The sequence below is a fragment of the Phyllobates terribilis genome, unplaced genomic scaffold (genome assembly GCF_046119375.1).
Source record: "Phyllobates terribilis strain yellow unplaced genomic scaffold, ASM4611937v1 Scaffold_5__5_contigs__length_657084704, whole genome shotgun sequence".
Classification (NCBI taxonomy): Eukaryota; Metazoa; Chordata; class Amphibia; order Anura; family Dendrobatidae; genus Phyllobates; species Phyllobates terribilis.
This window is the reverse complement of record NW_027362765.1, coordinates 227,727,364-227,740,335: the sequence shown is the minus strand read 5'-3', so window position 1 is coordinate 227,740,335 and position 12,972 is coordinate 227,727,364. Positions and strand designations below refer to the sequence as shown.

The following is a 12,972-nucleotide window of genomic DNA, read 5'->3' as shown; positions in this document are numbered from 1 at the left end:
TTCTGAAAACATAGTTCCACGTTCAACAGTACTTTATCTGAGGAGTAAAAGCCTGGGTGACCTCCTCGACAATCACCCAGGCTTAGGCGTTTCCCGATGACTTATTTGCTTGAGGGTGAGTGGAGAAGTCCTTGAGATAATGTCAAGCGCGACCACAGAAGAAGCAGAGTGCGAGATCGCGCCAATGTTTCCTCTCCGCAGTCCGAGAGCTGTCTGCTCCAACCTCCATTGATTCAGTCTCGGGTAAGGAAAAAGGCTCCGGAGGAATGACCGAAACCCCTTTTCTCTCACGAATCCTGCGGTCCATACAAGTGGCCTGAGTCATAGCCTCCCCCAAAGACAGGGGTGGAGGATGCAAGGCCAGAACGTCCTTAAGAGTATCCGTAAGGCCACAGTGATGAGCAGCATCGTTCCTAAAAACCTTAGAGGACACTTGCCGGAACTCTGAACTTTAATCCTCAGCGGTGCAGCACCCCTGCGACCTGGACCCTGTCAGGTTCGTCATAAATCATCGCTAATATGTCAAAAAAGGCATCGACAGAAGACTGTTCTGGGACTTGTGGGGACAAAGAAAATTCCCAAGTCTGAGGACCCCCACGCAATAGGGACATGATTATACCAACCTGCTGGGACTCATACCCAGAAGACCGGGGTCGCAGAATAAAAAATAAATTTACAGGTCTCCTTGAACACCCTAAATTGACCCCCCCCCCACCCCCAAGAATTTGTCAGGAAGTGCCACAACTGTTTCAGGGGAGGTCAACTGTAAATCAGTAGGTCCAGAAGACATAACTACTATCGCTGGCGGAGAGCTTTGGGACACACCCAGCGTACTAAACTAACCCTGCAGCTGGGACTGTGAGGAATCTAGCCTCTGGAGATTCCTGGCCAGATCCTGAACCATATGTCAGATTCATCACCTGATCACACTGTGCACGAACTCGATCCATTGGAGAGAGGAAAAAAAATGTATGGCCAGACCTAATATGACACTAGTCACTAACTCACGGAGCGACCATGAGGTGGATAGTCAGACGTTCCGAGGTCAATACAAAGAGAGCCTGTAGATACCAAGGGAAAAGACAGACACGCAAGTCAGGTCACAGTCCATCAATATCAAGAGAGAGCAGAACAAAGCCAAGGACAAGACAAGGAGATAATCAGAACACGGTCCAAAGGGTCAGGCAGCAGAAGTTCAAAACACAAAACAGAATGAGGCAAACACTCACCAGGAAGCACAAACTACGTCTGGCAGGGAACAGGGGCAGTCAGCTTGGTTAAATAGCTTGGGCAATCTCCAGAACACTGAACACCTGGAGACTGCCCTGAAATTCTCAGTCAAAGATTGGACATCCAAGCAGTCCATCAAAACACCGCAAGAACCAATTCAATAGGACAGCATAGCAATTCCACACAGAATGCTGGAATCGTGATAGTAAGAACTATCACTGGCAATTCCTAAGTGCCAGTGGCCAGCATAAATACCAGAGGGAAGTGGCCAACACAGAACAGCTGAGACAATTCAGAATGGTGAGCTCCAGAAGATCAACTGAACTGATTAACCCTTGCAATGACAGAGCAGGGAAAACATGCACTGTTTAATAGGATGGTAAAGCAGTTCTAATCAGTGCAGGAGTTCATGTAACCAGGCACCGTGATCTTCTGGCCCCTCTGTGTCGCGGTATCCCTGTGACACCCTGTTCCTCTACTTGGGGTAAGGGTCTTAGCTGGGGGACACACAGATCAGAAATTTATGATATATACTCTGAATTTTCTTTAGATTTTTAACCCCTTCCCGACATGCACCGTATATATATATGGCTCTGTGGGAGCTGCGTTCCCGCAAACCGCAGTATATTGCAGCGGCTCATGCAGAGAGCCGCCGCGATTGTTTGTGGGTGTCAGCTCTATATGAGAGCTGACACCCCGCAGCAATGCCCACGATCGGTGCTAGCACCGATTGTGGACGTTTAACCCCTCTGATGCCGACAGAGTGATAGAGGAGGGAGTGGGCTCCCTGTCTGCTCCCATAAGCACAACGGGATGCGGTCGCGTTGTGCTGATGGTCTCCATGGTGACCCCTGGTCCCAAGATGGCTGTGGGGTCCTTCAGGGTCCTGCAGGAAGGTGGCTGCTCAGAGAGCAGGAACGGAGAGGCCCCCTTCCTGCATGTCAGACACTGATCTGAGTATTGAATAAGCAATCAGGGCAGAGAAAGTTGATGTCCCATAGTGGGACAATGTAAAAAAAGTTGAAAAAGTTAATAAAAATTATAAAAAGATTAAAAAAAAATCACAAAATAAAGAATAAAAAAAAACAGAAAAAATATTAATCCAATAAATACATTTTGTCTGTGTAAAAAAATAAAGAAAGAAAAAATAAAAAAGTACACATATTTGGTATCGATGCATCTTTAACGACCTGACCTATAAAACGGTCCTATTAGTTAACCCCTTCAGTGAACACTGTAAAAAAAAAAAAAAGGCAAAAAACGATGGTTTACCATCGCACCGCTGAACAAAAAGTGGAATAAAATGCGATCAAAAACACGCATGTAAATAAGAATTGTACTACTGAAAATGTCATCTTGTCCCGCAGAAAACAAACCACCATACAGCTCAGTCAACAGAAAAAGAAAAATGTTACAGCTCTGAATAAAGCGATGCAAAAATATATTTTTTTTTTATAAAATAGGTTTTGTGTAAAAACAACAAAACGTAAAAAAACAATATAAATGTGGTATCGCTATAATCGTACTGACCCAAGGAATAAAGCTACCTAATCAATTTTAACATAAGCGGAATGCCATAAAAAAAAAATCCCCAAAAAACTATTCCTGAATTGCGGTTTTTTGTTCATTCTGTCTCGCAAAAAACGGAATAGAAAGCGATCAAAAGATGCAATTTGCCCGAAAATGGTACCAATAGAAACATCAACTCGTCCCGCAAAAAAAGTCATCACATGACACTGTCAGCAGAAATATAGAAACATTAGATCTATCAAAATATTGCGATGCAAAAACTTGTTTTTACAATAAAAAGCATCTTTTAGTGTGTGACAGCTGCCAATCGTAAAAACCCGATATCAATCTGGTATTACTGTAATAGCACCGACCCGAAGAATAAAGTCGCCTAATCACTTATATCACACGAGGAACAGCATAAAAAATAAATAAAACTAATTTGTCATCTTCTGTTGATTTGTTCATTCTGCCTCCCAAAGATGGCAGTAAGGCTCAGCTCACATTTATACTGTGCTCTGCACTGAGCGCTTATACCGGGGTTTGCATGTAAATCTCTGAAATACGTGATTCAGACGGAAACCCCAGGGGAAGATTCCGTATAATGAGGCAGATGGAGACACTGTGGACAACATCTGGCCTGTGATCTGGCGGTGTCCGTCTTTTTATTAGGCGTGCGTAAAAGTGCCATCGGCCAAAGTTTTGTGCACTTCTAAAAAGAAGGATGATGCTGAACAGAGGACAGATAGAGTCCAGAGTAATTGCTGCCTCATTATAGGATCTCTCGGGGGTTTCATCTGAAGCACGTCACTCAGAGTTAGATTGAAACCCCGATATAATTGCTCAGCATAGAGTGCAGGATAAATGTGATCCGAAATGTTATGTAAAATGTTCCCAATAAAAGCTTCAACTCCAGTCACAAAAAAAACAAGTCCCCACTAAGGTCCATCATATGTCAACAGAAATATAGGAGGCTTCCACGTTACTGGTAGCACAAAGGCTCTGGAAAAACGCCTCACCCTCCAAAAGAAATCCAATGAATTCTGCGCTCACAAATCCAAATGTCCCCCTCCCTTCTGAGCTCCAGTGTGCCTAAACTGCAGTTAGCGTCTACATGTTTGGCATTCCTGTAGCGATGAGAGCTGCCTAATTTACGGGCGCATGTCTCCAGAAGCACGAGCTGGGCATAAAGTACAGGTCACTATAATATACTGGTCACTACAACGGCAGTTTGCAATCTTCACTTACCAACATCCACTGCAGCTTGTTTCTGGAAAACACCCATGGTGTCGAAATCGTCACTACACCAGTAGATAAATTCACAAAGGGGTACAATTTCCAAAATAGGGTCACTTGATGTGGATTCTGCTCTTCTAGCACATAGGGGCTCTCTATATGAAGTTTGCAAACTATTCTAGGAAAATCTGCACTCCAGGAGGCAAAAAGCGCTCCGTTCCTCCCGAGTCTTGCAGTGTGGCTAAGGAGTACTGTACAGCCACATATAGAGTATTTCTACATTTAGAAGAAATTGTGGCACACATTTTGGTGCCATTTTTACCCATTTCCCAGGGTGAAAATGTAAAATCTGGGGCTAAAACAAAATGTTGGTAGTAAAAATGTAATTACTTTTTCTTCAGTGCCCAATGATATAAAATTCTGTGATACACCTGTGGTGTCAATATGATCCCCTAGACGAATTCATTGAGAGGTGTAGTTTCCAAAATGGGGGGTTTCGGCTGTTCTAGCACCTCAGGGGCTCTACCAATGTGACATGGCACCCTCAAACCAATCCAGCAAAATCTGAACTCCAATATGGCACTTCTTCCCTTCTGAGCTCTACACGATGCCTCAAAAGTGTTTTTTGACCACATATGGGGTATCTGCGAACTCAGGAGAAGTTGCAAAACAAATTTTGGGGTCCATTTTCTCGCTTTACCCTTGTGAAAATGCAAAATTTGGGGCTAAAAAATATTCTTGCTGGAAAAATGTGATTTTTTTTATTTTCATGGCTCAACATTGGATATTTCTGTGAAGCAGCTGGGGTTTCAAAGTGCTCACCACACATCTAGATAAGTTTCCTGAGGGGTCTAGTTTCAAAAAGGTTTCCACTGTTTAGGCACATCAGGGGCTCTCCAAACGCAACATGGCGTCTGCTAATTATTTCAGCAAATTTTTCAATTAAAAAGTCAAATGGCGCTCCTTTCCTACAAAGCTCTGCCTTGCGCCGAAACAGTAATTTTCCTCCACATATTGGGTATCAGCGTACTCCGGGGAATTTGCACAACAAATTGTATAGTGCAATTTTTCCTGTTACATTAGTGAAAATGCTAAATATGGCGCTAAAAAACATTTAAGTGGGAAAAATTTGATTTTTTTTTATTTTCATGGCTCAACATTATAAACTTCTGTAAAGCACCTGGGGGTTCAAGGTGTTTACTACACATCTTTACAAGTTCCCTGAGGGGTTGAGTTTCCATATGGTGTCACTTGTGGGGGGGTTTCCACTGTTTAGGCACATCAGTGGCTCTTCAAACATGACATGGCATCCGCTAATTATACCAGCCGATTTTATATTCAAACAGTCAAATGGCACTCTTATCGGTGTGCTCAATTTGAACAACAAATTTTGGGGTCCATTTTCTCCTGTTACCCTTGTGAATGTAAAAAAATTGGGTCTAAAGTAACATTTTTGTGAAAAAAAGTTAAATGTTTATTTTTTCCTTCCACATTCCATTAATTCCTGTGAAGCACCTGAAGGGTTAATAAACTTCTTGAATCTGGTTTTGAGCATCTTGAGGGGTGTAGTTTTTAGAAAGTTGTCACTTTTAGGCATTTTCTGTCATATAGACCTCTCAAAGTCACTTCAAATGTGATGTCATCCCTAAAAAAATGGTTTTGTAAATTTTATTGGAAAAATGAGAATTCGCTGGTCAACTTTTAACCCTTATAACTTCTTAACAAAAAAAAATGTTTCCAAAATTGTGCTGATATAAATTAGACATGTGGGAAATGTTATTTATTAACTCTGATTTAAGGCCATAAAAATGAAAAAGTTTGAAAATTGCAAACTTTTAAAAATTTTGTCCAAATTTCCAATATTTTCCACACAAACATAAAAGTCATATCAAATAAATTTACCACTCATGAAGTACAATATGTCACACAAAAAAACAATCTCAGAATCAGTGGGATCCATTGAAGCGTTCCAGAGGTATTACCTCATAAAGTGACAGTGGTCAGAATTCAAAAAATTGGCCTGGTCAGGAAGGTGAAAACAGGCTTGGGGGTGAAAGGGTTAAAAGTACCTATTCGGTCCTCATAATTCCCTGCTTCTCAGTTCCTGTGCTTGCATCAAAGACAGGATATATGACATAATAGTTTTTATGGTAAATTTATTTTTTATTTTTGATGTTTTCTATTTAAATTTTCTATATTAAATGAAATCTTGCAATTTTCACACTGCCACTTGGACTAATAATAGACTCATGGGCCCCAATTATTGTGACCTTTGTGCTTGTTTTTTGTCTAGTTTTGTGTTCTTTTTCTGTTTCAATTTATTATTCTATTTCCACTTTTTATTAAGTTTATTTTATATGTGCTTGCCTGTTTTAATGGTTTAATGGTGTTTTCATCTGATTCAGCAATTTCAACTTTTTAAAAAGTCACAAACTTTGGAGCAAATCTACTAAAGTCCTCCTCAGTCTAGATTTATGTATTAAAAAAATAGACATAGGCCCTGATTCCTCATTGCATTTGCGCTTGTTTTTTGTCTAGTTTTATGTGTTTTGCACCTTTTTCTTTTATTTGCACCCAATTTTTTTTAGGTCTATTTTATATGAGCTTGCATGTTTTTTTTTGTTTTATGATTTGTGGATGGAGTTTAGCAATTTCAGATGTTTTCCCCTGATCCATTATTTGTGACTTTTTAAAAAGCCTCAACTTAACTTCAGTTTTCTCTTGATTTATTTTTAAGTACGACAAAATTTTCGTGCAATTTTTATGACTTTTGGCACCAAAAGTCGCAAACCAGTTCAGGACTGGAATAAAGCCCATATTTACATTGCTTGAATATCGAATTGCTAGCGCCATTTTGATGAATTTGGCACCAAAACCAGCAGCTAATACCAAAAGGACAAAAAAGGAAAGCGACTTATTTGCATTTTTTTTTAAAATCGGGGGCCTCATATCCTACTAAATTGTATTGAAGTATTTAATTTAATGAGCACAATCTCACCCCCTCTAAGTGGCATTTAAACATACCACTTGTTAGATAAGAATTTAGCCTAATTCCCTGTTTGCATGTTATATTTCTAATGTAAAGATGTGGCGTCCCTGAGGGTTCAGTCGCCACAGAGGTACTGCACCTCACCCAGAGGTGTGGTGTCTCCCTTCTCTCAGGTAAGGTGGGAGTGCTGCACGGAACCCCAAAACACCTGCATCCAACACTACACTGCCCCAGGCCGGCTGGAGGGGCAACATGCAGAGCGCAGCTGCTGAGCTCTGTCCCTGGCTGGAGTGGGGGGAACCCAAAGGTAGGGGGAACCAATAGTGGGTGTGGGTGGAGGAAGTAGTTAGAGGAAGCACCATCATAGTGAGGTATAAATAGGGAAGCCATCTTAGGGTGGCAGATGAGTAGAGTGGAGTTCTAGGGAGCAGTTCAGAAGAACAGCTCGGGACAGTTCAGAAGAACAGTCCGAGGGCAGAGTCTCATTAGGAGATCTGCTCCACAAGCAGGGCCAAGTTAGGAGGCCCAGGAGGGGAGCAGGGAGTAGGCTCCGTTCTAAGTAAGGATCCTAGGGGGTACGGCGCGTGCAGGACGGCACCTGTACGCTCCGCATCTGTCAGAAGACAGAGGGATCGCAGCCGCATTCTAGTCCGAGGGTCAAGCAAGTCTGTGTAACTCCGACGGACAGGAGGGACTTCAGATAACCCGAACAGGACTGAGAGTGGGCAGCGCAGAGCAAGAGGGAGAAGGACCTGTGTGAAGACAGTCAAAATAGGTACACGAGAAAGTGGGGTTCTGCCAGGTATTCCCAAGCAGCCTGAGGAAGGATTGAACCCCTGCCCGGTGAACGCAGCGCGACGCGGGAGGCCTTTACTTGTACAGTGCACCTGTGAAGTGTCTTAAGAACTGTGAGTAAAAATCTTGGATGACTGCACTGCACTGCACTGCCTCGGTCCATTCCTTCATCGGTGCCATTGTTCCCCCTGCACTACAACACCCAGCGCAACCCACTCTACCACTACACTGCCCTGAGGCCTGCTCCACCTGTGGGGATCCGTCCCATCACAAACTGCCCTAACATCTGCCTCAGAGGACTGTTGCAGTGCTGGTGATCCTCACCAGGCACCACAGGTGGCGTCACGAACTTTCCAAATCCCCTATAGCTTCCCCTCTTTACTGACCGCCCTGGGTCACGGACCGGGCCAGCCACCGTGATATCCCCCAGCAGCCAGAGGCCCGGCTGCCGAGTACCCGATGGCCCTGGGGGCGCGTCAAAGACAAATAGACAGATTTTGGGCAGCATGGTGGCTCAGTGGTTAGCACTGCAGCGCTGGGGTCGTGGGTTCAAATCCCACCAAGGACAACATGTGCAAGGAGATTGTATGTTCTCCCTGAATTTGCGTTGGTTTCCTCCGGCTTCCTCCCACACTCCAAAGACATACTGATAGGGAATCTAGATTGTGAGCCGCAATGGAGACAGTGATGATGATGTCTGTAAAGCGCTGTGGAATTAATGACACTATATAAAAGTGAGTAAAATAAAATAGACATTTGTTATATATGGTCTATATAAATTCTGTTCTTACCTGCTCCTGTGTAAGTGTCAGTTTTAGAATATCTGACATGAAATACGCGTTGCCTAAAGAATTTAAAAAATATTCAGATAATCCCACCAAAAGCATGAATTGCCTTGTTTCAGGTAGAATAATAGACGTTATTTCAGCTTCTTGAGCCTCATGGGCTCCAGAATGGAGTATAGTTCCCTGTGGGTAATTGAATAAATAATATTAATGGCATTAAGTCAGAGCATAATGGCCGCAAACACATTTTACAGTTAAAGGAAATCTGTTATGAGGAAAAATGATATTTACATGCATATATATGGATAATCTGCAGGTAAATAGCATTACAATGCTGTCCGCCCACCTAACCGAAAGAATTGCCCCTGGAAGAAAATGAGCTAATATCCTCTAGGGAACCACATAGGGGCATGCAAGGAGCGTTTACAGTCACAGTTCTCTCTACAGAAAGCAGTGGTTGTAATCTCTCCAGCACTTTGATTGACAGATTACGCTGCAGCATGTGTGTGCAGAGCGTGTGTGTATGTAGAGAGAGCTGTCAATCAAAGTGCTGGGGAGTGATTACAGCGCACTCCCAGTATAGCAAGCGATGACTTAAAATCACACCCTGCACTGCCCCTATTACTAAAATTAATTTCCTCCTGGTAGCCGCACTTTTGTGTCACCCTACCTGGATGCCACTAGTGTAATAAAGCTGTGTCTGAGAGCAAGGGGGAGGTTCTCTGGTCAGGGGAACATTAGCATGCAATGCCTCCTGTCTCAGGCCAGTAGGGGGAGCAGGCTGCCCCTATAAAAGCTGGTACTGGGGACAGGGTTAGAGAGAACTGGATTGCCTGTCTCAGCTTTGAGACGTGTCCCAGAGTGGAGCAGGGACAGAAAGTTGCATTGTAACCTAAGAGGAAGTGTGGCAGTAGGAGAGAGCCACAAGCCAGAGACAAGAGGCGAAGAGAGCCTGTCTTGGCAGAGAAAAGACTTAACTTTACCAGACTTTGGTGTCTGAGGCTGGAAGGATTCCACATCCCCCAGCAGAGAACCAGTCCGCAAGGGACTGTACATTCCTTGGCCTAAGAAGCCTGGAGGCCCTGCCACAACCGAAGGGACCAGTAAAGTCGTACAAGGCTGGGAGCAGAAAGGAACCCACGTCGCAGGCCATACAGGCGAGAAAGCACGGAAAGCTCGGAAACGTGGGCTGTTATCCTATCAGGAGGAGATAGTAAGAAGGAGCGCAGAAAGCACGGTAGGCCTACACCCTCACCCTGACCAGGACGAATTTCCCCGTTGCTCTCAGACATCCAGGTCCCCTCCTAGCTGGGACTGTTTGTGGGTCAGTTTACCTGTTTAGTAAAGACCCTGGACTGCAACCTGTTGTCTGTGTGCTCCTTGCTCCTCCAGCACTACCATCTCTCCCACCATCCACTATACTGCCCTGGGGCCGTACTCTTCCCGTGGGGAGTCACACTACTCCCATCGTTTTCCCCTATTGCCCGGATCCGAGTGCCCCACGGCCCAGGGGGCGAGTCAGCTTTGGCGTAGTCGGCAGGATTTCATGCCCGCAACCACCGGGTACTGCGTGCCTGAAAAAGACTTTTGTAAACTTACCTGTGGAGAAGTTTCCCGCCATCAGACGCCATCTTGGACCGTTTCCCGCCGTCTTCTGCCGTCTTCCCGCCATCGGACGCCATCTTCAGGACGCCGCGCGGGAAGAAGAGGGGCGTGGACGTCAAAACCGCGTGAGATCCGAAGCTCCGCCCCACGCTCCGACGCTGCGCAAGGTCCTGGAAGGGAGAGAGAGCGACGCTGACGTCATCAGGACGCGACGCCAGGTCCTCGTCCATAGCAGCAGCAGCGGAGCCGCGGCCTACAGACGAGGATCGTCGGAAGGTAGGCCACGCTTAACTAGGGGGGAGGAAGATATCGGACACAGAGGAGCCCACTACCACCAACGCAGCTGCAGCAGCGGTGGTGCCCTTTTCCCTGCCCTACATCCCTGGAGCGGCCTGGCTGCCCAAATACTCAGGGGAGCCCCATGCCCTAACTGACTTCAAGGAAAGGCTATACAGTTTGTTCCACGTTTACCCCTTGACAGAGGAACAGAAGGTCAGCATATTAACAGGGCAGTTAACTGGCGCAGCCCAAAGGGAGGTAAAATCATGGCCCACTGAGGAGAAAAGGACTGTGAAGGGTATTCTGGCCCGGCTGCGGGGTACCTTTGACACAAGTACCTCCGCTGAGATTAAAATGAGGTTCTATGGATGTAAGCAGCGGGCACAGGACAGCATCAGAGACTATGCCCTAAATCTGCAGGAAGCCTTGAGGGCTATTCAACAAACTGACCCTGGCAGTGTGCAGGAAACGGATAAACTGCTAACAGAACAATTCATAGAGGGTCTGCTGTCTAGCGCCCACAGGGCCCAACTGCGCCTCATGTTCTTTCAGAACCCCGACCTGACCTTTGCCCAATTTAAGGACAGGGCCATAAGGGTGCTCCGTGAATCTGCAACCAGTGGCGCAATAAACCCCCGGCGCCCTGCTATCACCTACCACCAGGAGGCGGCGCCCTCCTCTATGGACTCCGTGGAGGCTGATGCACAGGCCCTGAACCAAGCCCCGTCGAAAGGCCTGCACCACCAAGTCCAGGAGCTGACCAGGAGCATTGCGGCGTTGACCAGGACCGTCCAGGCGTTGCAAGTGGACCCGTCAAGACCCATCAAGCTGGGTTCAAGTCCGGAGGATGTCCCGTGGCGTCGACAGAGGAGGATCCAGTCGTTCCGAGGAAGGCCCACAGACCGCTACGCAGAGGATGGACAGCCCATTTGCCGTCGATGCAACCAGCCCGGACACATTTCCAGGTACTGTAATTTAAACGGGTCCAACCTGGGGCAGAGGGCCGACCCCCAGGCATAAGATCACCAGGCCCTTATAATTGGCGTGATAAGTACGTTGGGGGGAGCCCGGTTTTACCCGTGGTGCTGGACGGTATCCCCATGAGCGCCTTGCTGGATACTGGGTCGCAAGTAACCACAATCCCTTATGTACTTTTTAAGCAGTATTGGACTGATGCTGATATCACACGGTATCCGGACAGTAACTTGAGCATCATCGCCAGTAATGGCTTACCCGTGCCGCAGATGGGGTTCAAGGAGATGACCATTAAAATTGGTAAAGTTGAACTGCCGGCACAGGGAGTGATTATTGTGGACATTGACCGTCATGAAAGTCACCCTAAAATAACTGTGGGTACTAACGTGATTGAAAATTGTCTTTCAGAAGTAATTGTAATTCTACAACAGGTGGCGGTGAATGCTAGTTCCAGCCAACAGAGAGTCCTCAACAAGGAGATAAAAGCCCTGATGAGACGGCAGCAGGTAGAACTGTCTGGTGGTGAGATCGGTAGCGTAAGACTCAGTGATCCATTCCCCATTTCCATGCCTCCCAAAAGTGAAATGATGATCTGGTGTCGGACTGCAATCGGGTTGAGAGGTAGAGACTACCAAGCCATGGTAGAACCCGTGTACTCAGACAGCAGGCCCACCATTTTGACAGCCCGGGGGGTGGTTGATGTCCGTCATGGGAGGGTGCCCGTCCGCATCCTCAACATTGGGGAGAGGGAAGTACACTTACCCAGGTACGCTACACTCGCCAAACTGTTTGTTGTCGAACACCAAGCTATCAGGGCCGTGGAACCCTTGCCTCCATCTCCTCAGGCGGAGGGTAATGGCTCCCAGAAACAAAAGGAGGACTGGTGCCAGAAACTCCACGTGGGTGCTGACTCCACTCCCCTGCACCAAAAACAAGGAGTCTACCGGGTGGTACGGGAGTACGCGAGAGTCTTTAGTAAGCACCCGCTAGACTTCAGCAGAGTAAAAGGGATAGAACACCACATCCCCACAGGGAGCCACCCACCAATAAAAGAGAGGCACAGACCTGTACCCCCTGCACATTATCAGAACGCCAAGGGTATGCTAAGGGAGATGAAAGAAGCTGGGGTCATTAGAGACAGCTGTAGCCCCTGGGCAGCCCCCTTGGTTCTGGTCAAAAAGAAAGACGGCACCATGAGAATGTGCGTGGACTATAGACAAATCAACCTTATCACCCACAAAGACGCATATCCGCTGCCTAGAATAGAAGAGTCTTTAGCCGCACTAAAATCTGCTAACTTCTTTTCTACTTTGGACCTTACTAGCGGGTACTGGCAGGTTCCTGTGGCAGAGGCTGACAAGGAGAAGACCGCCTTCACCACCCCGATGGGACTGAGCGAAATCAACTGTATGCCTTTCGGGCTCTGCAACGCACCAGTGACCTTCCAGCGGCTGATGGAATGCTGTCTAGGGCACCGAAACTTCGAGACGGTCCTCCTTTACCTGGACGACGTGATCGTCTATTCGAAGACCTACGAGGACCATCTCAAGCACCTGGCTGAGGTGTTCG

The 12,972-nt window shown here is 46.3% G+C and overlaps 1 protein-coding gene across 2 annotated transcripts in view; it reads right to left on the bottom strand.

Annotated features, from left to right (window-relative positions):
* Positions 1-12,972, bottom strand: part of LOC141271071 (bactericidal permeability-increasing protein-like) — a 205,415-nt gene that overhangs the window by 69,181 nt on the left and 123,262 nt on the right. The window contains exon 9 of one of the 2 annotated variants that reach the window (XM_073681172.1): positions 8,551-8,727. The exons of the other annotated variant lie outside the window; for it this stretch is intronic. Within the exon in view, the coding sequence (XP_073537273.1) occupies positions 8,551-8,727 (177 nt within the window). The remainder of the gene's footprint in view (positions 1-8,550; positions 8,728-12,972) is intronic. 2 annotated transcript variants of the gene reach the window in all.